We start from the raw sequence: 22738 nt of genomic DNA on the forward strand, positions 1-22738 counted from the left end.
CACAGCCAGGGTAGGAGGGACACAGGGCTCTGCTCTGGGGGGTCCCCCGCAGCATCCCCCAACAGAGGCAAGCCAGCCCCGCAGTGCCCCTGTGCCGAACTCCGGCGCCAACTCCTGCTCTATCAACGGGGAAACTGAGGCACGGAGCCCTGCCCTGCCTTCACCCACCAGCCTGCCTGCCGAACCCCCTCACGGCCCCAGGGGGCCTCCGCTCTCCCGGGGGTCTGCAGCACCCGGGTGGGTCTCGAAGGGGAGCCCCCCATCTGCTGGGGGCCAGGGGACAAGGTGGGGACCCTTGGCTGGAGACCCCCGGGGTGCATCACTGCAGGGGGGCGATGCACCCCTGGGTGTGCCCCAGTGTCACCCGCTGCCGGGTGGCCTGGGACACCTCAGGGCAGGAGGGTGGCAGGGGGCTGTGGGCTTCCCCCCGGCCAGGGGAAGCTGTCCTGGGGGGGCCGGGGAAGGGTCCCTTCTGACTGCCACTTCCCCTTCACACTGGTGAAGGTTTTGCAACCTCTCTTCCTCCCCAGGCGGCATAAAGCAGGCAGCGGAGGGAAGGGGTGCCGGGAGGCGGCACGGCGGCGGGCGCAGGTGAGGGACCCTCGGGCTGGCCTGGCGGGACCCCCGGGCCTGGCACTGCCCCGCGTCCCACCAACCTCCGTGCCGAAGCCCTTTGGGGGCGACGCCTGGATTCGTCCCTGTGTTCCCCAGTGAGGACTGACTTGTGACTGGGAGAAGACGTCGGAGTTGGGGGGACGGTTAGGGCAGCGAGCGGTGAGTCCCTGGGGTGACCGGGGCTTTCCTCAGGCTTTGCCAGCCCCCCAGCACCTGGCTGAGCCCCCTCACATGCGGAGTGGGCTGGGGGCCGGGGTGGGCTGCTCCAGCTGCCCGAGGGGCTGCCTGGTGCCGGGGGGAGCGGGAGGTGGTGGGTGGGGGCACCCAGGGCTGTGCTCGGTGCTCATCTGGGGTGCAAACCCCTCTGGGTGCCCCCAGGCGGAAAAGCGCCCACTCCCATTTCATCCCACAGCGATGAGCCGGGAGGACGCTTCCCCATGGTATGTCCCTCCTTCCGCCCCGAAGGGACCCCCAGGGCCACCCCTGTGTCCACCAGCCCTTCCAGGGTCTGGAGGGGAAAGGGATGCTGCTTGTTCTCCCAGCTGGGCTGGGGGAGACCTGGTCCCAGAGGAACCGCTGTGATTTTGGAGTGGGGAGGCAGAAAGAAGCAGCCAAAAATAGACCAAGGGGAAGCACTGGTGTCCAGCTCTGCCCTGTGCCCATGGCAGCCCCACGCAGAGGGACCTTCCCCCATTGGCACCAGCAATGTCCCCGGCCACGGTCCTTTGGGATGCCAGGGCATCGCTGCAGGAGCGGGGCTGGCAGAGCCAGGGAGGGATTTTTCTGGACAGGGGCACTGTCCCAGCTGCAGCGGGGAATCCCTGCCAGGGAGAAGGGGAAAGTTGCAGCCAGGGAGAAGGGGAAAGTTGCAGCCAGGGAGGGTTTGGGTCAAACAGGGCCAGCTTGGGGCCGGGGACCCCCCAGCACCGTGGCGTCTCAGCACCCGCAAGCAGCCCTGGCATGGCCAAGCCCTGGAGGGGCTTGGGGGCTTGGAAACGGGGCAGAGGGGTGAAACTGGAGTGAAATTAGAGTCCTGATCCATACTGGGAGAAGGCTGAAACCTGATGGTCTTTGGGGAGGCAGGGACAGAACAGGGTGTCCTGCACGTGAGGAGGCAGGAAGAGCGGCCGTCAGCTGTGATTTCCCCATTGCGGTCGGGCGCAGGGCACACGGGGATGCCCGGCAGCGCCCGGCTGAGCAACAGGAAAACAAGAGACGTGAAATATGTCCAAAGCCACCTGCAAAGGGTGACACATCTTTCCGTCCGGGGGGTGAAACCACTCACACAGGGACAGGACCGGGGTGGGGGAAGAAGGGCATGAAACCACCTTCAGACCTTCTCGAGTGCCGCCTGCCCTGGGCACTGTGACCGCAGCCTCGCCGCTGGCTGGGGTGGGAGGAGGGGCAGCTCCAGCAGCGATGCTTGAGGGGATGGAGAGGCTGGAGGGATTCAGAGGTGCTCGAAGGACTTTGGAGGGGCCTGAGGGGCCCTGAGATGCCCAAAGAGCTCAGAGGCTTTTGAAGGACCCACACAAACTAAGGGGAACCAGGGATTCTGGAGGGGCCAGGTGTCTCCTGGAGGGGCGTGATGCTGCATTGATGGGGGAGCCCCCCAAACCTGAGAAGAGGTGGCTGGTCTGTGGGCGAACCTCTTCCTCCATGGGAGACAGGGAAGGGTCAGGGTTGAGGTGAAGTGGACCAGACCGAGGGGTGCTGGGGGTGTTGTACAAGGGGATCTACGAGGGATGGTGTCCACCTGCAGCACTGCCCATTACCTGGCACAGCATGGATACAGTGGAGCGACAGAGGGGGGCTGCCCACTGGCTTGGAGGGGACCTGGGGGGCAATGGAGATGCCAAGGGGACCCAGAGATGCTGTCAGCCCTGGCCCACACCACCCTCCCACCCCACACTCATGCTACTTTGTGCTCCACAGGCAAAATGGAGTCCTTCTCCTTCAATGGGGATTTATCCAACATCTTCACCCTCTACAACTACTCCTATGACTACACGGCCATGCCCGACACTGCTATCTCCTCTGCCCCGTGCCGGCCCGATGGCTCTGTCCTCAACAAGTACCTGGTGGTGGTGATCTACTGCCTCGTCTTCATCCTCAGTGTGGTGGGGAACGGGCTGGTGGTGCTGGTGGTGACCTCCAACCACACCAACCGCTCTGTCACCGACGTCTACCTGCTCAACCTGGCTGTGGCCGACCTGCTTTTCGCCCTCAGCCTGCCGCTCTGGGCTGCCTACCGAGCCCACGAGTGGGTCTTCGGCACTGTGATGTGCAAAGCCATCTCTGTGCTGCAGGAGGCCAACTTCTACAGCGGCATCCTGCTGCTGGCCTGCATCAGCGTGGACCGCTACCTGGCCATCGTCTACGCCACCCGGGCCGCCACCGAGAAGAGGCACTGGGTGAAGTTTGTCTGCTTGGGCATCTGGGTCTTCTCCGTGCTGCTCTCCCTGCCTGTGCTGCTCTTCCGTGAGGCTTTCCCCTCACCCAGCAACGGCACCGTGTGCTACGAGCGCATCGGCGGCGAGGACACGGCCAAGTGGCGGGTCGTGCTGCGGATCCTGCCGCAGACCTTCGGCTTCGCCCTGCCCCTCCTGGTGATGCTTTTCTGCTACGGCGTCACCATCCACACCCTCCTGCAGACGAAGAACTCCCAGAAGCAGCGGGCCATGAAGGTCATCTTCGCCGTAGTGCTGGTCTTCCTCATTTGCTGGCTGCCCTACAACATCACGTTGGTGAGCGACACCCTCATGAGGACACGGGCCATCGCTGAGACCTGCGAGAGGAGGAACCGCATTGACACGGCCCTCTCTGTCACGCAGGTCCTGGGCTTTGCCCACAGCTGCATCAACCCCATCATCTATGCCTTCATCGGGCAGAAGTTTCGCAACAGCTTCCTCAAGATCCTGGCACAGCATGGGCTCATCAGCAAGGATGCTGTGGCCCGCTATGGCCACGCCTCCTACACCTCCACCTCTGGCAACACCTCCACCACCCTCTGAGCCCTGCTGGGACCCAACCCTCGCATTTCCCAGCAGGTCCCGGCACCCCACGCACCCCAGCATCCTTGCCCAGCCCCCTGGGATGTGGGCGGTGATACCACGGGGATGGGCAGGGCCAACACTGGATGCTGGACCCCGGCTGGAAGGGGGCTTGTGTGGCAAGGGGGTAGGACCCCATTCCCAGGGGAGCAATGCCAAGCACCGTGCACCCTCCTTGCTCTTTGGGCAGAGCCTGTGACTCTGGGGACTCCACGACCCCACTGTGGGGATGGTGTTCATGGCCGATGGCCGTCCAGAAATAAAGCAGTTGGTGGGTTTGTCACCTGGGTCTGGCTCCTCTTTGCCACGGGGAGGGAGATGGCGGGATGGGGCCAGGGCACATCTCTGGGGACGTTGGGTCCTGGGCTCCCCACCTCAGTGCCAACGCAGCGGTGCCAGCTGAGCCTGGCGAGGTGTGGGTAACCCTCCTTCCAGGCCAGGGAAGGGCTGTTGCCCAAGAGGCTGTTGCAAAGGGTTCGGCATCCTGTGCATCCCCCGAGGGGACCCAAACCTGAGTCTCGCTCCCTGCAGCCGCCCAGCTGGGTCCTGGCACTTCCCTGGCACGGGGGTCTCTGTGCGGTGTCTCTCCTATCTGGGGACAAAGTCACCCCCTTCCCGACCCTGATGCGAGTCCCAGTGGAGCAAATCACTGCAAGATCCCTGGGCAGCCCCTCGCTGACACCAAGCCAGCCCTGTGACCTCTGCCCGAAGTGTGCCAGCACCCAGCGCACCCCCTGCCCCCCCCGGCACTGCGGTGCCAGGACATCGTTGTGCAAAGGGCAGGGAACCTGTCCCTTACACAACCGCAACATTTCCGCCCTGGCTTGGGCAACTGGGGCTGGCACCGGAGTGGGGCAGAAGGGCTGAAGAGGGGGCTGTGACCCTGCTGGGCTCCCTCCGGCCACCCTGTGTGCCAGGCATCAGGGTGCCTGCCCCAGCGTGCCCAAGCATCTTTCCATGGGGTCCCGTACTGCTCCTCCAGCCCCCTCGGCACGCAGGCAGGGAGCCCTGGGGACTCGGGGCTGGGCAGGATCAGCCCATCACCTTTGCATCTGGGAAACCTCTTGCCCAAGCGGTTCCTCGCAGCCTGGCAGGAAGCCGGGGCTGTTGGCCAAGAGGCGTCTCCCCTGCCTGCTGCTGCCTCCCCACTACGGGACAGGGCAGAAGGTGGCTCAGCCTGGCTGCAGCTGGGACACCCCTTATGGGGACGATTCCCCCCAGGAGGGCTCGGACACCCCCATACCGGCATCCCTCCACACCGCAGCCAGCCTGGGGGTCAATCCGGCGACAACCGATAGATGACACGGGAGCCACAGGGGTAGCAGGAGCCAGTTGTTTTCCTCTCCGTGGACCAGCCACAAGAAAGACATGTCTCAAACCCAAAATGTCGAGCAGCAGGACCTGCCTGGAGGCCCCGGACGCCTGGGTCCTCGGTAAGTCTGAGAGGAGGCAGCCAGGGCAGGGGGTGTCCCAGGGGCAGTGCCAGGGCTGTGGTCCCAGCTCACGTAGCCTGCGGGTGCCTTTGCTGGTAGCAAAGCAGGCAGCAGCGACCCTGCTTGCCGACGTCCACGGAGCACGCATGGCACACCTTGCCCTGGCACAGCCTGCCAAGAGAGCGGGCAGTGAGAGCCGTGCCACCCCAGTGCCACCCCCAGTGCCCCCCATAGCCCACCTGCAGCTGTACCGCCGCGAGAGGAGGCGGAAATCCTTGCGGCAGCGGGCGCACAGCCCTGCATCACGGGGCGCCGGGCTGGGTATCGGGGTGTCGATGCCCTCTGTCTTCTGCCACAGGGCATCCTTCTCCCTGTGGGAGGGGACAGGCCCGGTGGCGGGGATCCAGAAGCATGCCCTGGCACCCCAGACCCAAGGTGGGCACCCAAGTCTCCCCCTGGGTCTCCCGAGGTGGTGAGCAGGATTTGCCTGGGCTCTGGTGCCCTCCTCTGGGCAAAAGGGTTTGGGCCCCCCCACCCACCCGTGGCCCCACACTGGTGGGGTCCCCGGGGCTCTCACCGCAGCAGCTCCAGCAGCCGCCCCTTCATGTCGCGGATGAGCTCCTGCTGCCGCGCCTGCTCGGCGCCGCGCGTGGCCTCCCGCTCCAGGGCCTCCCGCTGCGCCCGCTGCAGCGCCGATGCCCAGCGCTCGCCGTCCTGCCGGGCCCTGGTGCGGGGCAGTGGGGAGATGGTCCCCCTGTGCCTCAGCTGGCTGTCCCTCCCTCCATCCCTCCCTCCGTCCCTCCCTATCCGCTGCCTATCCAGCCCCAAGTGGGCTCCCCATCCCCACAGCCACCTTGCCACCTGCCGGGCCAGCCACCCGTCTGTTTCCCAGCTGTTCATCCGTCCTTCTCTACACCCGTCCCTCTGTCCTTCTGCCCACCCATCCGTCCATCTACTCACCCCAAATTCATCCCTCTGTTCCTCCATCCACTTGTCCCAAATTCGTCCCTCCATCCCTCTCTGTGCCTGCCCATCAACTTATTCACCCCAAATTCATCCCTCCATCCACCCATCCATCCCTCTATTCATCCCAAATTCACCTCTCCACCGACCCCTCCATCCCTCCATCCATCTACTTGCCCCAAATTCATTCTTCCACACCTTTGCCCACCCACCCCTCCACCTACCTATTAGTCCCCAGATTGATGCCTCTCTCCAGCCCTCCCTCCCCAAATCCTTCCCTCCTTCCCCCTGCCCATCCCCAGGTGCTGCTCCCCTGGGTCCAAGTGGGGCACCATGGGGTGGCCCAGAGGAAACCCTGCATTGGTGGGATGGGGGATGGTGGGAGCCGGGGGTCCCTGCCCAACCTGCCAAGCTGCTCCTGCAGCCGTGCCACCTCCTGCCGCTGGGCCTGGAGCTGCTGCCAGCTCTGCCGGGCCTCCTCCCGCGCCGTGGTGGCCAGGGTGGCCAGGTGCTGTGGGAAAGCGGGGACTCAGCCCTGGCCCCCCAACCCCCCGCCCCACCAAGGTCCCCTTGGGCTTGCCCGTACCATGGCCATGCCAGCGGCCGTGCTGGGCTCCCCCTCCACCTGGGGGTCCAGCAGGGGCTCCTGGGAGCCGCGGGCAAGCTCCAGCGCCCGCCGCAGCACCTCCTCCACGGCGGCCACCTCATCCAGGGCACTGGCATCCTCCAGTGTGTCCGTCTGTCCTGCCACTGCCAGCGCTGCCTGGCAGTCCCGCAGGCGCGAGGCCAGCCCTGCCGCCTCTGCCAGCGCCCCGGCCAGCCGGGCGCCCCGCTCCTCCGCCACCTCCCGCCAGCCCCGTGCCTCCTCCTGCGCCTGTGCCAGCGCCCCTGGGCCCCCTGCTGCCACCGCCGCCGCCAGCGCCCGCTCCAGGAAGGCGTTGGTCTCCCGCAGTGCCTCGGCCTCGTGTGCCCGCAGCCGGGCCTGCCGGGCGCTGCCCTCCTCCCGCTGCCGGTGCCGCCGCTCCTCCCGTGCCAGCCGGGCCGCCAGCGCCTGCGATGCCGCCTCCCGCTGCCCCAGCTCGGCCCGCAGCCGGGACACCAGCGCCCGCAGGGACGCCTCCATCCCACCCGCCTGCCTGGGCACTGGCGGCGAGGAGCCCGGCATGCACCCTGTGCTGGGCGGCGGGGATGTGCCGGGCTCCCCTTCACCATCAGGCTGGGGTGCTTTGCCAGCGCTGTGTCCATCCTCCAGCTCCTCCACATCCACATCCTCCATCTCCTTCTCATCCTCCTCCAATTCCTCTTCATCTTCCTCTTTCATGCCCTTCTCCATCTCCACGTCCTCCTCCACATCGACCTCCACATCGACCTCCACATCCTCCACGTCCTTCTCTTCCTTCTCCTCCTTGTCCTCCTCCTCCTCCTCCTCCTCCTCCTCCTCCTCCTCCTCCTCCTCCTCCTCCTCCTCCTCCTCCTTCTCCTCCTCTTCCTCCTCCTCCTCCTCCATCTCCTCTTCATCCTCCTCTTCCATATCCTTCTTTACCTCCACGTCCTCCTCTTCTGCCTCTACACCCCCTGCCCGTGGGGCAGCCAAGGCGGTTGGGCATGGGTGGGCTGGCACTCCATGGGGTGCCGTGGTGGGATGGGCAATGCCATTGGGCCATCCCTGTGCCCCGGTGCTGGTATCGCCTGTCTGCAGGGCTGTCTTTGCCGGGCTGCTCCTGGCCACTGGGCTGGGCCGTACCAGTGTCCTAGAGGGGACACAGTGCTCAGGGCCACCAGGTCACCCCCAGGGTGAGCCAGGCACTGCCACCCTCCTGCAGGGCTCCCTGGGCACGGTCAGCCCTTGGGGATGGAGAGGGCAGCAGGGCTGGTGGCACCTGGTGACAGGGGACCAGGGAGGCTAGTGCCATCAGCCCGAACACCCGCAGAGCAGGTGGCACCATGGCGGTGGCAGGGGGGAATTGGGGGCTGCGTGTGTGCTTGTGGCAGCGTGTGCACATGAGTGTGAGCACAGAGCAGGCGTGAGTGTGCTGGAGTGGCTGCATCCACAAGTGCTCCCCTGCAAGCGTGCCGGGGGGCAAGGGTGTGCATGCACATATGTGTGTCCCCGTGTCTCAGATGTGACAGGGTCACGGTGTTGCAGCAGACCCGTGCCTGAGCATATGCTTGGCAGAGGACGGCGGTCTGTGTTTGTGCGCACATGTGTGGGATGTTTGCAGGCGTGGGCATGGCATGCGTGCCAGCACGGGTGTCTGTGCCAGCCTGGGGCCACATACAGCTGGCACAGCTGGGGCACCATGCAGGGTCCGGGGTGGCAGGGGGTGCCTGTGTGCTGCTCTGTGATGTTGAGCCCCAGGTGCCCCTGATGCCCCTGGCACCCCCGACTCCCCCAATGCCGCCGGTGCCCCCCGCGTCCCCAGGCTCACTCAGAGAACATGGGCCAGGCGATGTCCAGGTCAGCCCTGCGCAGGGCCAGGTGGAAGGTGACGCCGTCCAGCTCATAGAGGCAGCCCAGGATCTCTGCCCGACGCTGGGGGCTCAGGAAGGGGCTGCGGGCGTAGTACCACTCGCTGCAACCACAAAACGGGCTCATGAACACCTCGGAGCCCCAGGCAGGCACCCGCACCTGCAACACCCTTACCCACCGTGTGCCGCAGGGTGGTGGCCGTGCCCCACCGCCACGGCAAGCATGCCCTCCCCATGCCCCCCACTCTCACCGGAGGATCTCGGGGTCGAGGAGGCAGAGCTGCAGGGACTCTGCCAGCTGCCGGTGCACCAGGCAGTACCGCAGGAAGGCTCGGCCCCTGCCCACGGGGGTCTTCAGCTGTGGGGAGAGGGGGTTATCCAGCCCTGCCACACCAGTCTGCCGCCCCCCAGCCTCCCCCCAGCCCATGCAGGGAGGAAGGGGGTCCCCAGAGCCAGGGCTGGGGGGCAGCGGGGACCCCAGAGGGGAGAAAATCCTTTATAACGCTGGTAGGCAAATCCTTGGTGCCCAGGTGAGTGTGTGCCTGTGCACAAGTGCATGTGGACCCACAAACAAACACAAGTACACACATGTGTGCGTGCACAAGCCCCTGGGGTGCCCTGCCAGCCCGTGCCCACCTTGTCCAGGGAGGTAACAAAGCGAATGCCCTCGTGCTCCTGCCGGCGTCGCGCCAGGCCCTGGCACAAGAAGTCCCAATAGTCCTTGCGCTGCCCGAAGAAGCTCCTCTTCTCCTTGAGGTCGAACTGGCAGAGACACAAGCTTGGGCTTGCTCGTCTGGGGGTCTCCCCTGTCCGCCCAGCCTGTCCCCGTGGGGCCGGGATCCAGCCAGCTCCCCCAGCAGGGTGGATCCTGGTGTCCCCTCTTTGCTGGCTCTGTGCCTCAGTTTCCCTTTTGCAGCATGTGCAATTACACATGTGGACATGGGTGAGCCTGGTCCATGTACTTGCATGGCTGGGGTCATCCCACTGCCTGAAATGGCCGGTGTGGGGTCCCGTCTGCTCTCAGCTGCACCCCAGGGGAAACTGAGGCAGGGAGCGGCTGGGATGGAGGAGTGGTGGTACCTGGAGGAGAAATTCCAGCTGGGCACAGAGGCTGTGCAGCTCCCGGCTCCCATCCATCACTGGCAGGTTCTGCTCCCGGTAGCCGCGGTTCAGCTCGGCCACAGTCTCTGTGGGACGGCAAGGCTGAGCTGGCACAGCCCTGCCTGGGCAGCGGGCACCCTGCCCCATCCCACCCCGCCTCCTCGCCGCCTCCCAGCTCCCGGCCCTGGGGATTTCTGCCGGTGGGTGAAAGAGGAACTTGCCCTGGGATGAAAAAATGGAGCACGGGGAGCGAGGGGCACAGGTACCCGCTGGGTACTGCTCGTGCCCTGGGGCTGGTGGCAAGGACAGGAGCTGGCAGCAGTGGCAGCATTGGCACTGGGATGCTCTGGAGCACCCCAGCAGTGACACCCCCCACTGCCCACGGGCTGGGTGTGAGAAGGGACCCGGCATGGCCAGGGCGAGATATGCCATGCGGGGGACGCGCTGGCAGGGGACAGGCTGGCACACTTACTCTGCAGGTCCTTGATGATGCGGTTGAGCTCCCCGTCCCCCGCCATGGCTGTCCCCTGGGGGTCTGCAAAGGCAGGGGCAAGGTTGAGAGGTGCCAGGCTGGCACTCGCCTGGCACCCCCAAAGTCTCTGCCCCAAGGAGAGGGTCTGCTTCCCCAGCTGCACCCCAGAGCTGCCTGCTGCTAAGGTAAGAGGGGGTGGGTTCAGGCACCCCCTTTCCCTGCCCATGTCCCCCCACTACATGGGGTACGGGATAGGCAGAGGTGCCCCATCCCGTACCCCCTTAGTTGTCCATGTGCACTGTCCCAAAGTGACCCCAGTCTCTGCCCCCACGCCATGCCCAGCCCCTGCCCCCATTCCTTGGGGGGCTCCTGGGGCTGAGCACCCCCATCCCAGTGTGTCCCTGGCCTCGTCCCTGTCCCCATCCCCCAGGATTCAGGATGTGGGTTTGGCATGGGGGAAGCGCTGCCTTTGCTTTTGCTCTCGCTTCCCTCGCTCACACCGCAAACAGCGCGGGGGGCTCACAAGGGGGCAGGGAAGCGGGGCACACAGCCCCCAACATGCAGCCCCCCAAACTGAGCTCCCCCCCCGGGCAGAGCCCCCTGGCACAGCATGCTGCCTGCAGGGCTGATGTGGGGTTTGGGGGTGTTGTGGGCATGGGGTGGTGGTCTGGAGGGCAAAGTACAGTGGGGATATTTTGGGGGGGTGGTGGGCAGCAGGCTGGGGACAAGGCCAGGAACAGTGCCCATGGAGATGGCAGGTCCTGGACTTGTCACCGTGGGTGGTGGCTGGACACAGGGCTGGGGGAGCACATGCATGTGCATGGGGGTGCGCACGGCAGGGTGTGTGCGCGCTCACAGGAGCATGTGTGCACAAGCGTGCCCAAGTGTGAGCAAGTGCCCCGTGCTCCATGCTGCAGCAGGGTGGCACGGCAGGCAGGGCAGGACATTGGACTCTGGACGCCTGGGTTTCTGTCCCGAAGCCCTTGGGTGACCTTGAACAAGCCGCCTTCCTGCCCTCCCACCCTGCCTGTGCCTCAGTTTTCCCCGGGCAGAAGAACCCCTTACCTGTGGCCGGGGAGCTGTGGGGTGCCCTGAGGCGCTCGCTGGGTGTTGGGGGGACGCTGGCGTGTCCCTGTGCCTGCACTGCGCCCGTCTGCTTCTCCTTTTGTACCTTGGCCAGCAGGAAGTGTGGGAGGTCGGGGGGGGGCCGCAGGAGCCAGCCCTCGCCCGCCCCGCACCACATCAGGCACCGCGGCTTGGCCCCCCGGCACCCGGCTCCCTGCTTTGGGGGATGCCAGTTTTGGGGAGGGGGTCAGCGAGGCTGGTCCCCCTGTGCAGCCGCTGCAGAGGGGGGGAAGGACAGTGCCAGGACTAGGGGGGAACCTGATGCCCTCCCATGAGAATGGGGCTTGGGAATGCTTTGAGGACCCTCCCCTGCAGTTTTTGGGGAAGGGGTCCGGGACCCACACCCAGCTAGCAGCAGCCAACAGCACCCCTGGGGCAGCAGCAGCCCCTGGCACAGCGCCCCCCCCCCCCCCCCCCCAATGTACAACAGCCCCCAGGGGTAACAGTCCCCGGGCACAGAGGACCCCCCCAGGACCCGCAGCCCACCGCAGCAAGGCCCACAGCCCCCCCGGGCATCTGCCCCCCACACGGGGGCTGTGCCCAGAGCCGGGGTGCAAACTCTTCCTGGGGCACCCTGGGCAAGGCCCCCCCCTTTGCTATCTGTGCCTGGGGGGCCCCAGCCTGGCAGCGCCCCTTGGCCACCGTGCCTGTCCCCCTTTGCCGTGCCAGCCCTGCCCTGAGGGCTCCTTCTGGGGGGGGGGCTAAGTCCCCCGGGGGGGGGGCAGGGACTATCCCAGCTCCCCCCCCCCCCCCCCATGACAGGCATGGGGACCCGCTGCCATCCCGTTCCCCAGCACCATCCAGCCTACAGATGCCCCCAGGGGTGCCCAGCTGCCCCCACATCCCCCCTGCCGCGTCCTCCCTCGCAGCACCCGCTGCCCCTACCTGTGCCACCCGGGGGGGGCCCTGGGGGGCACCCACCACCCCCAAGACAGGCCTCGGCTCGGCACCAAAGCGAAAGTAGGAAGTGATGCTGAGCGGGAGCCTGGGCCTCCCTGCACCCTTCTGGCTCCCACGGCGGGGGGTGTTGGGCTATGGGGTGCCCCCAAGCAGCTGGGGGACATGGGGGAGCTGGTGGTGGTGCTCAGGGTGACCCCCAGCCTCCCCAGCACTCCCTTGCCCCATTCCACCCTGCAGTGGGTGGCCCTGTGGGCATGGAGCACAGCACCCCGCATAGGATGGGGGGGACAGATGGGGTGTTGAGGGGGCGGTGGAGCATCACTGTGCTGTGCCGGGAGGGATGCATATGCGTGTGCATGCGTGTGCACGCGTGTGTGTGATTGCACGCACGTGCAGGCCGTGTGTGCACGCCTATAGGGCTGTGCATGTAGGTGCAAGCCATATATGTGTGGCAGGTGTGGGTGCGGGGCCAAGAGGACACCCATGTATGCGTGCACACACGTGTGCGTGCCCACGGTTGCACCCTGTGTCAGGTACCCCACAGGCAGGACCCCGACACCCATGGGGGGGCCATGCCCCTGCCCTGGCAGCGGAGTCCCCGGTTCCTGCCCCAGCCAAGGGCGCGGGAGGGGGTGCCGGGGGGGCCGAGTCGGGGGGGGAGAAGACGCCCGCCCAACCTTGGCGCGGGTGCAATTCAATTAACGAGGCCTGGCCCTCGTTCAGCGCAGCCAATAAAGCTAATGGCCCCGCACAGGCCTGGCGCTGCCCGGCGGGGGGGGGTCTGGGGTGCGGGGGCCATCTGCTAATTAAATGCGGGTGGGGGACGGTGGAGCCAGCGCTGATGTCACCTCCCTGGTGCTCGGGGTGGGGGGACTGTACCCTGGCACCCCCTGCCCGCCAGCCCCAAGGTGCCAGGCAGGGCTGTGGGGGACAGCCATGAAGTGTGTGGTAGCCCCCCCCAAACCCCCTGCCCCCTGTGCCCCTCCCTGGTGCTGCTGCTCGTTAGGAGCCTTCCTGGGGCAAATGCAATTAGTGCCCAGGCCTGGTATGGCCGCTGCCCACGCTTGGCACTGGCAGACGCCCCGCAGGGACCGATCCTCGCCTGGCATCGCCATGGCATCATGGTGGCATCTGGGGGTGCTGCTGCCAGCCCCCCTTGGCACCACCCCGATGGGTGCAGAGGGATGTGGGATCCCCGGTGCAGATGCAGGGTGGGGTGCACCCTGTCCCCCTGCCCTGAGCAAGCCCCATGGTGGGGTGGGGGTGCCCAGGGCCGTTTCGGGGTGTCCTGCAGCTAGGGGTTCCCCTGGGTAACGCTGTGCCCACAGCATGGTGCATCAGCTGGGCACCCTCTTGGAGAGGGGACCCTGCTGGGGGGGGAGTGGGGGGGGGTCGCTAAATGTGTCCTCAGGCTCCCGGGGAGAGGCATGGTGGGGTGCCAGGGGGGGGCTGGTGGAGGGGCAGGGAAGCCCCCCCATGTGCAGGCACTGCCATTTAGGGCTTGGGGTGGACAGGGGGTACCAGAGGGAAGCTGAGGCAGGGTCGGGGTGGGGGGGTGGCGGGTTGAGCTGCGATGGAACCCAGGTGTCCGGGCTCCTCCACCGCCAAACCAGAGGGGGCTGGAGCGGGGGGCACTGTTAGGGTCCGGCATCCACCCCAGGGGATGCCGTGCCCGGGGGGCAGGCGGGTGAGCCCGGGGGGTGCCGAGCCCCGAGCCCCCGAGTGCAGGAGGAGGAGGAGGAGGCGGCGGAGGAGGGGGAGCGTGGCGGAGCTGGCTCCCACCCAAGCACTGCAGGACATGGGCGGGCACGGTGCTCCCTGCCTGGCTGCCAGCGCGCAGGCGACGCTGGGGGACCGGCGAGGGGGGACGGGGCCCGGTGGGACCGCAGCCCCCCGGCCCACCGCCGCACGGCGCCGTGCCCACCGCCGGGCACCTCCTGGGCACCGCCCGGGCACCGGAGCTTGTTGCAACCGGGGAGTGGGGGGGGGGCACGGCTGGGTTTGGCCGCCCCCCCGAGCGTGCCCCGGGCAGGGGTCGGCCCCTGCACCCCCAACCCCAGCCGGGTGACCCCCGGGCAGGGGCACCATGACCCGGCTGAGCTGGTGCTTTGCCACCTTGGTTCGCTGGGGGAAGTCCCTGCTGTCCTGCGTCCTGCCCCTCCGCGCCTGCCGCCACCGGGAGGTAAGCGGGCACCGCCGGGCACGGCGTTAGGGTCAGGGTCTGCGGGGGGGGGGCACGGAGCTGGGGCGGGCTCCGGGGGGTGCAGGGGGATGGGGGTGCGGGCTGGCACTGGCTCTGCCTGCTGCGGGCAGCGAGGGGTTAAACCGTGCATATGCATGCCAGGGTGTCGGACACGTCCTTTGTCCCTCCTTGTGTCCCCCCCAGCGTGGCACTGTGACCCCCCCACCCTATAACCCGCACCCGCGGGCCCCTGCAGTGCCTGGCTGGAGGGGATCTGCTGGGATCTGCTGTAAAGCCTTTCACGCAAAGGGATCCGCGGGGATCCCTGTGTCCGTACAGAGCGAGCGCGGAGGCGGGGGGGTGTCCCTGTGTCCTTACAGCACCCACAATGGGGGGACCCCTGTGCCCATAAAGCACCCGGCACGAGAGATCCCTGTGCCATAAAGTGCCCAGCGTGGGGGATCCCTGTGCCTGTAAGCACCCGGCACTGGGGAGCTCTGTGCCCATAAAGTGCTCGGTTTGTGTGGGATCCCTGTGCCCAATAAAGTGCCCAGCATGAGGGACCCCTGTGCCCGTAAGCACCTGGCGTGGGGCATCCCTGTGCCTATCAGCACCTGGTGCGTGTGGGATCCCTGTGCCAAAAGATTGCCCTGCACGGGGGATCCCTGTGCCCATGCAGCGCCCGGTGCAGGGACCCGTCCTGCTCTGCTGCCCGTGCCGGGGAAACTGAGGCAGGGAGGGGAGAGGCTGGTGGAGGGCGTGGGGCTCCTGCTGTGCCACCCTCACTTGGTTCCTTAACCTCTGGAAAGCTGCCCCGTGCCCGGCGGGGTGGCACAGGCCACTCCGGCTGCACCGTGCCAGCCAAGCGGGTGCCAAAGCCACCGCCGGGCAGTGCCTGGGGGAGTGTCACTGCAGGGTGGTGACAGGCCAGTATGTGCCAGGGCAGGGACCCAGCCTGGAGGAGGGAGAGGCCCCTGGCTGCCTGGGGACCCCAGCGCGTGCAGGGGACGCAGGACTGTGAGCTGTCGGGGGGCGCAGGTGGGTGCTCAGGGCTGCGGGTGGGTGGGTGGCACTGGTGGGGTGTGGGGTAACAGTTGTGCAATCCCATGTCCATCCCTGTGTCCATGTGTCCCTGATGTGGGTGTGAGAACAGGGACTCACAGGGGTGTGGAACACACATGCGTGCTCGTGTGTGTGTGTTCACGAGTGGGCAGATGGGACTGGGGCAAGAGTGAACTGCAGCTGGCACGAGCGTGGGTGCACAGCAGGTCCCTGGGGAGCTGCCGTGGGGTGCGTGTCCCTGCATGGGTGCGGGTGTGGGCATGTGCCCACTCGTGGGGGGTGTGCATGCGTGTGTGTGCCCCCTAGCACATGCATGTGTGCTGGGTGCAGTAGCAGTGCAGCTTTACGCTGGTGTGAGCTGTCGGAGGGGTGTCCCCCAGCCCTTCCCGGGCCTAGACGGGCACCCACACATGGAGGTGCCCGCTCGCCACGCGTGACATGGGCCATATGTGTGGTGTGCATGAGTGTGCCCTGGTGTGTATGCAGGAGGGCTGCTTGTGCGACGTCTGCATGCACCCCGTGCACCCAAGGGCAATGCAGGGATACCTCTGCGGGAAGCGGGCTTGGGGGGGCTTGGGGACACAGTGACCCTGGGAGGGGGGACACAGAGGACTCCTGCCAAGGCTGGCCCTGCACTGGGGGTACATGTTCGCACCAGTGGTACCCATGGGGGGGGTCCCTGGGCTAAGTGCCCCTGTCTGTGCCCCCCCTGCTGAAAAATGAGCCCTAAATGATGCTCATGGGCAGTGTCCCTGCAGCCACCCTGTCCTCGTCACATGACCCTTGTCCCTGCCCTTCTGAGGGGCCCGGGCTTGTCACGGCAGTGAATGGGAGGGGGTGATTTATGAGGGGGTGGGGACACCCCTCTCCACTGGGGCTTTCATTTGTGGGCAGTAACGAGGCTGATTAATGAGGGCTCTAATGACGGGGGGGGGGGGCGGGCGCACACGGATGGGTGCTCCCCACCTGCTTGGTGCTGTGAGCAGGATCAGGCCCCCTAGCCTCCCTCTGCCCCTGGGCCTGGCTGGCACGGGGAGGCGTGGGGTGCTGTCCCCATCTGTCCCCTGTCCCAGCTGGCACATCCCCACATCGGTACCTCCACCATGGGCCAGGCGGGCACAGCGGGGCGGTGGGGCGGAGGGCGGTGGCACAGGGATCTTTTGGGGAGGGGGTGTGGCACTTTGGGGGGGGTCCGATGCCACCCCAACGTCTGGGAAGGGCAGCCCCCCGCGTCCCACCCTGCCTTTCCTCTCTGGGCTGGCAGCTGCACGCAGCGTACAGATGGGAAACTGAGGCACGGGGCGGGGGGGGGCATTACAGTGTCCACGTCCCCCCCGTGCCCACGTCCCCATGCCAGCCGTGGCTCATCCCGCCAGCGTGTCCTTCCTCCCCAGCACGTCCCCCGACCCTGATTCACACCCCCGTGGTTGCGGCCAGCTGAGCACAAGTTTCCAGGCTGGAGCCAGAGTCAGGGCTGGGGGGGGCACACCGTGTGCCACCCGGCTAAGACCCCCAGCAGGGGCTGGGGCACCCCCTGCCAAATCCATCCCTGTCAGGGCCGTGGGCTGCCAAACCGCTCTCCGTCCCGCCTGAAGGTTGTCCCCCCTCGCTGAGGCCCCCCAGCTTGGCGCACGGATGGATGTCCGCCGATCCCTCCCTGTCTCCCATCCTGGGACCACCCAGAGGACACGGCTGGGGAGGGGGGGGACACCCCAGCGCAGGACCCGCTGGAGGCCGGAGGAGGGATGGGGGTGAGGTGGGTGGCGGGAGGAGGAAATGGATCCCAAATGTGTGTGTGAGGGGGAGAGGGGGGCCGGGACGAGCCACAGCCCCGCTTCGGCCTCCCCACTCCCGCAGCCCCTCTGGGGGGAGGGTCCCGGCCGCCCCCGGAGCCACCTCTGCTGGGGCGGGGGGTCCCGGCCGCCCCCGGGGCCACCTCGGCCAGGGTGCCCGTCGGCGTTGTGGGGGCCTGGGGGGGGGGCTTTGCCGTCCCCCCTTCTCCGCCCGGCTGGGGGGGCGGCGTGGGGCCGGGGCGGGGCGGGCGGGCGGAGCGAGGGGGCCGGGGGGGCTCGGCCGGCCGCGGGGCCGCTCCGCGGGCAGCATGACCGGGCTCTGCCTCTCCTGCCTGCTCTGGGTACGGCCCGCACCGGGGGGCACCGGGGGGCACCGGGGGGCACCGGGGGGGAGCGGGACAGCAGCGCGGTGGGGCCCGGCAGCGGGGTCTCGGAGCGGGGCTGGTCCCGGGAGCGGGCGGTGGATGGGGGCTGGCTGCGGGGGGGAGCGGGACGGAGCGGGACGGAGCGGGGGCGTTTGGAGCGGGACAGAACCGGCGGTGCTGGACCGGGACCGGGACCGGTTCTGGGGGAACCGGGACCGAATGGAGACCGGCAGAGACGGCCGGACACCGGGCCCGGGGGGACCGGATCGGCAGCGGGGCCGGGAGGAGCCCCGGGGACCGGGGGGGAGCGAAGCGGCGACCCAGCCTGGGAGAGCGGCGGCGGTGGGCACCGGGCTGGGGGGTGCACGGAGGGGGGACCGGGATGGGATGCGGGACAGGGACACGGGACTGGGGGCTGTCTATGGAGGGGATGGGGATGGGGAGGGTGGGGGGCTGATCCCTCTCGACACCCTGCCCGCAGCACCGGCCGGGGGCCCCCGCCATTCCCCGGGCTGAGGGTCTGCTGCCGCACTGGAGGGGAGGGAAACTGGGCAGACTAGGGGGATCCAGACTGTGCTGGGGGTTGGGGATCTGCCCTCCGCCCCCAGTCACCAAGGTGAGCTGGGCCCCGGGGTGCAGTGGGGTGCAAAGCGCTGGGTGGGCCTGAGCCCACAGGGCTGGACCAGGGTGTCCCAGTGCCCCCCCCCCCCCCCGGCTTTGCAGCCTCAGGGGAACTGGGTGTCCCAGTTCCCCCCCCTGCTGCACCTCTCTGCAGTGCTGGGCAATGAACCCAGGCCTCCCAGCTCCTGATTAATCTGGCATCTCTCCCCGGTGCCTCTTCCAGCCCAGGACACCTGGGTCCCCTTCCAGACTCCTTGGGTCTGCCTGTTGGGGGGCCCATGGCCAGGGATGCCTGTGCCCCCCCCCGCCCCTCCTGCACCATGTGGGGGCCGGGCCCTGGAGGCGGGTACCCACCCAGGTGGCACCCCCAAGAGGCCCCCCAGCCCCCCTATGCATCCCCCCAGTAGTTCCCGGCCCTGGAGGCGGGGAGGCTAACTGGGATCCTGCCAGGATGGAGCTGGGACGAGGTTGTTTCGTGGGACGGGCTGGTTCCCCGGCTGGCGGGGTGGCACTGGGTGGGCAGGGTGTCCCCCCGAGAGCAGGGAGGTGGGGGCGTAAAGCTGGGCGCTGAGTCAGCAGCCCCCCCGGCATGGGGATGGTGTTGGCAACGGGACAAGTGGAGGGGGCTCTGAGGGGTGGGAACGGGGCGGGCAGCTCTTTCCCCAGCGAGGATAATTGCTGTTAATGAAGCAGGCCCACGCTGACGTGTGGGGCCGGGGCAGGGTGGGGGGTGCGTGCGTGGGAGATGCGTCGGCGTTCCTGGGCATCCCAGCTGGGTCCCTGGGAGCGGGGGGCAAGGCCTCTTCCCGGGGCACCCCGCAGCAAAGATGCTGCTTTGCATATGCAAACGAGCTCATGGCATCGTTAGGCCTTGCTGTCACCCAGCAACTGCGGCGTGGGAGACCCCGGCCCGGGGGAGCTTTTCCCACGGCTGCCAGATGGGTGACGACACGCCTGTGCACACGCGTGTGTACGCCCAGCTGTGCGCACCCCGGTCCCTTGTAGGGTGGCACAGGCGCTGGGTGCTGCTGAGGGACCAGCGAGTGGCCCTGCAGGAGCAGGTGCCCAGGGAAGAGGGGCTTGCACATGCGTGTACAAACCTGTGCGAGTGTGCACGCGATTGCACATGGACCTGCACGTGGGAACACGGAAATCTGCCCATGCGTCTGCTGCTGCTGCGGCTGGCGGGGATGCGCACGCTTGCACACGCTCGCACGCTCGCAGGAGTGCCTGTGCAAGCAGCGCCCTGACACACGCACCGCGTGCAGCACACGCAGCGCCCTCGCAGCCCCGGGGGTGTTTGCACGCGTGCAGGCGCGCGGCCCCTGCGCGCGGCCTTTCTGCCTGTCCGTGCGTGCGCAGGGGAAACTGAGGCAGGGAGGTTTGGGGGGGGGGGGTACCTGGCACCCTGACGCTTTGGCACCGTCCCCCCCGGCTCTCTGGGGCGGTGCCGAGGCTGGAGGAGACCGGGGCGCCCGGGCGGGGGGGGCGCCGGGCCTCTGCTTAATCTCATTAGTCTTGGCAGGAAAAGGCGGATTTGCGGGGGCTCGCGTCTTCATCTGGCGGCGGGTGGGTGGGCAGGGCTGGCGCGCTGCCAGGGGGTGCCCCCCCCCAAAAAAACCCCAGTGCCTGCAGCTGTGCCAGGACCCCCGCCTTGCCCTCAGCCCCCATGCGTGAGCACGCACGCGCTTGCACGCTCGCACCCTGGCATGCGCACGGGTTTGGATGTGTCCTGCGCTCACGCTCGCGGGCCGTGCCAGGTGGGGTGGGCATGGCCGCTCACCCTCGGGGGGCACCGCCCCCCCCCGTGCACCCCCGTGGGGCACCCAGGCACACGCGGCCTGGCCTGCGCCCCGAAACGCAGCGTGGCCCCGAGACACCCCCCTGCACGGGCACCCTCCTGGCAGCACCTGCGCGTACCCGGGTGCGCACACGCGCCTTTGCACACCTGTCTGCGTATTCGCACACGTACACGCGAACACATCCGTGCGCGCACACGCTTGCGTATGTGCATTCACAGGTGCTCCCGTGCACGCAGGTTTGCGCACGCAGGTTTGCACAGGCGTACGTGCACACGAGCACGTGTCCCCCCCCCCACGCATGCAGGCACGTGCGCTTGTGCCTGCACACCCGTGCTCGCAGAAACGCTCGTGCGCAGGCAGGCGTGCACAGGGACACGCAGGCCGACACCGGTGCACGCGTCCGAGCGCACACACACGCGCGCACGCGACGCGCGCGGGCAGACGTGCAGGCGGGTGCCGATCTGCTCCCGCCTGTGCACGCACGGTGTGCACACGCGCGTGCCCGCGCACACACACGCGCGCGCGCAGGGCCCTCAGGCGCGCCCCGCCAGGGGGCGCCAGAGACTATTTAAAGGGGCCGCCGCAGCGGGGGGGTGCACGGCCCCCTGCCCACCCCGGGGGCGAGCATCGGTCCCCCCCCCCCGCCGTGCCCGCCGCCCCACGGCCCCACGGCCCCGGCCCTGCCGCAGGGGGCACGGCCCCGGGTGATGGGGTGCAGGGGGGGACACATTTCTTCACATGGGGGGTGGAGGCTGCCCCCCTGCCCAGGGGGAAACTGAGGCAGGGCAGGGCTGAGTGCCCGGGTCTCCGTGCCACCTCGTTCCCGCTGACGAAGCCCCGTGTCCCCCCCCTCCCCAGCCCCAGGACCTGGAGGCCCCCCCGGCGCACACCTTCAAGATGACGAGCTTCAAGAAGGTGAAGGCATGCGGGATCTGCCGGCAGGCCATCACGCGCCAGGGCAGCACCTGCCGAGGTGAGCCGGGACACACGCGTGTGAAAGGGGGTGGGCTGGGGGGCGGTCAGGCCATCAGGGGATGCGTGCGAGTGCCTGCACATGAGGATGTGAAGGTGGGAACACGTCCCTGTGCCCACCTGTGCACACATGCGCGGGTGTGAGTGTGTTAGCGGGGGAGCCTGTGGGTGTGCAAGGGGGTGTGTGGCACCTTTGCAGGCGGGAAGGTGGCCGGGAGGCAAGGGTGGCCCGTGGAGGCAACCGCATGCGTGCGTGCCGCATGCGTGTGGAGTGAGTGTGCAACTGTCACCGCTTGAGCGTGCACATGCTTGCGGCTCTGTGCGCGTGGGTGGGTGCTCGTGCCCTCTGCTGTGCCCGCTGCCCGTGGTGCCCGGTGGGACGCAGGCGGTGCCAAGGCCCCTTGCACGTGTGCGGAGCTGCCGAGCCCCGTGCGAGGGGTGGCGGACGGAAATGCCGCTGGCCGCGGGAACAATGCGGCTTCCTGCGCTGCAGGAAGCGGCCCCACGGGGGGACAGGGCCTGGGGGGCGGCCGTGACTGGGGCGACGCTGCGTGGGGACCCTCGTGTCCCCCAGGGATGGGACATGTGGCTTTGCAGGGCTGCCCAGGTGGCGTGGCGGTGCCCTGCATAAGCGTGTGTCCCCAGCAGCGGCAAACATATGCCCGCATTGACCGCGTGCACATGCCGTTCTCTGCAGGGGCACAGGTGCGAGTGTGCAACAGCAGCATGCGGGCAGGCGGGGGCACGGGCACTGGCAGCACCCCTGCGGTGCTCTCATGCATGCTGGTGCACGTGCGAGGCCTTGTGAGACGTGTCCGTGCATGGCTTCCCTTCACGCCATTAACCCCCAGGCACTGGGGTTTGCACGCGCGCACGCTCCCCGGCGCGTTGGCACCGGGAGCAGGACGGCTCATGCGCGTGCACGCGTGCCTGAGTGCCGCATGCATGTGCACATGGTGCTGTGCCGTGCTGGTGCCACCCAGAGTGTGCATGCGCGTGTGCAAGGGTGGGCGTCCGTGTGCGCGTGTGCATATCCCAGCGGCCTGTGCCCGGTGCCAAGGTGCTCCATGCCCCGCAGCCTGGGGTGCCACCCCCTGTCCTGCGCTGCACACGGGGTGCCCGCGGGCTGCCCCCGGCAATGCCTCCTCTCCTGCCCCCACTAACCCTCTCTCCCTTCTCCCTCCCGCAGGCTGCAAGCTCTCCTGCCACACCAAATGCCAAGCCAAGGTAAGGCTGGCTCCCCAGGGCGTGCCTGACCCTGCCTGGCAGGCACCGGTGACTCGGAGGGGGGATGCCACGGTCCGTGCCAGCTGACCCCACCAGATGGGCACCTGGGTGGGCTGGTGGCTGTGGGCTGGTCGTGGTTGCACTGATGTCACCAGCGAGTGAGGCTGGCAGTGCCATCCTGCTGCCTGGGCCCTGACGACACGTGTCCGTCCGGGTATGGGGCTGGGTTTTGGGGTGCAGCCCTGCTCAGAGGGGGCCGGCAGGGATCTGTGCCCCGGTGCCTGGAGCGGAGTGCCCTTTGCCAGGGTGGGTGCTGCTGCACATGGGTGCCATGCGCTGCGGCCGAGCGCTGCCTGCAGCACGCACGCAGGCTGGGCACCTCTCTGGATACCCAGCACTGCCGGGGGCGGATCTTGCTGGCAGGAGGGAGTGGATCCAAGGATGCCTGGTGGTGATGTCCGTCTGTCCGGCTGCCTCACCGGCGGAGGGGGACCCTACGGCAACCCAGGTTCTCCGGGGAGCTGGAAGTGGGCATGGTGCCCGCTGCTGCGCTGCTGGGGCAGGGGAGGCTGCGCATTCCTGA

The 22738-nt window shown here is 68.1% G+C and overlaps 3 protein-coding genes across 15 annotated transcripts in view; 2 read left to right on the top strand and 1 right to left on the bottom strand.

The window, feature by feature from the left end:
- The first annotated feature begins 553 nt into the window (after positions 1-553).
- Positions 554-3951, top strand: LOC104010076 (C-X-C chemokine receptor type 1-like). Its single transcript, XM_009462147.2, has 2 exons — positions 554-774; positions 2551-3951. Exon 2 carries the CDS (start codon positions 2556-2558, stop codon positions 3627-3629), a length of 1074 nt encoding a protein of 357 aa, XP_009460422.1. The 5' UTR covers positions 554-774; positions 2551-2555; the 3' UTR covers positions 3630-3951.
- Positions 3952-5046: 1095 nt separating this feature from the next.
- RUFY4 (RUN and FYVE domain containing 4) lies at positions 5047-11380 on the bottom strand. The gene is made up of 12 exons (XM_087733842.1): positions 11172-11380; positions 10107-10169; positions 9614-9720; positions 9170-9295; positions 8785-8891; positions 8494-8637; positions 7524-7815; positions 6651-7430; positions 6469-6575; positions 5679-5825; positions 5341-5472; positions 5047-5272 (listed from the first exon to the last, which is right to left on the bottom strand). Exons 1-12 carry the CDS (start codon positions 11347-11349, stop codon positions 5170-5172), a joined length of 2286 nt encoding a protein of 761 aa, XP_087589968.1. The 5' UTR covers positions 11350-11380; the 3' UTR covers positions 5047-5169.
- Positions 11381-14002: 2622 nt separating this feature from the next.
- TNS1 (tensin 1) overlaps positions 14003-22738 on the top strand; it is a 69972-nt gene continuing 61236 nt past the window's right edge. For 4 of the 13 annotated variants that reach the window (XM_087733829.1, XM_087733828.1, XM_087733837.1 and 1 more), the window contains exons 1-3: positions 14005-14313; positions 20815-20929; positions 22118-22155. In XM_087733829.1, coding sequence (XP_087589955.1) covers positions 14218-14313; positions 20815-20929; positions 22118-22155 — 249 coding nt within the window. In that variant the 5' untranslated portion in view covers positions 14005-14217. Of the gene's footprint in view, positions 14314-17449; positions 17510-20814; positions 20930-22117; positions 22156-22738 lie in introns of those variants that run through there. The other 9 variants (XM_087733830.1, XM_087733831.1, XM_087733841.1 and 6 more) reach the window with 5 other exon arrangements.

Source organism: Nipponia nippon, unplaced genomic scaffold (genome assembly GCF_047370975.1).
Source record: "Nipponia nippon isolate SJK-2023a ecotype South Korea unplaced genomic scaffold, ASM4737097v1 scaffold_5, whole genome shotgun sequence".
NCBI lineage: Eukaryota > Metazoa > Chordata > Aves > Pelecaniformes > Threskiornithidae > Nipponia > Nipponia nippon.

Coding starts and splice junctions, on each gene's coding strand:
- LOC104010076 (XM_009462147.2), top strand. CDS start 2,556: ATGGAGTCCTTCTCCTTCAATGGGGATTTATCCAACATCTTCACCCTC.
- RUFY4 (XM_087733842.1), bottom strand. CDS start 11,349: ATGTGGTGCGGGGCGGGCGAGGGCTGGCTCCTGCGGCCCCCCCCCGAC. Junction 9,721..10,106: donor CATCATCAAGGACCTGCAGA/GTAAGTGTGCCA, acceptor GCCGTCCCACAG/AGACTGTGGCCGAGCTGAAC. Junction 9,296..9,613: donor AGCTGGAATTTCTCCTCCAG/GTACCACCACTC, acceptor TGTCTCTGCCAG/TTCGACCTCAAGGAGAAGAG.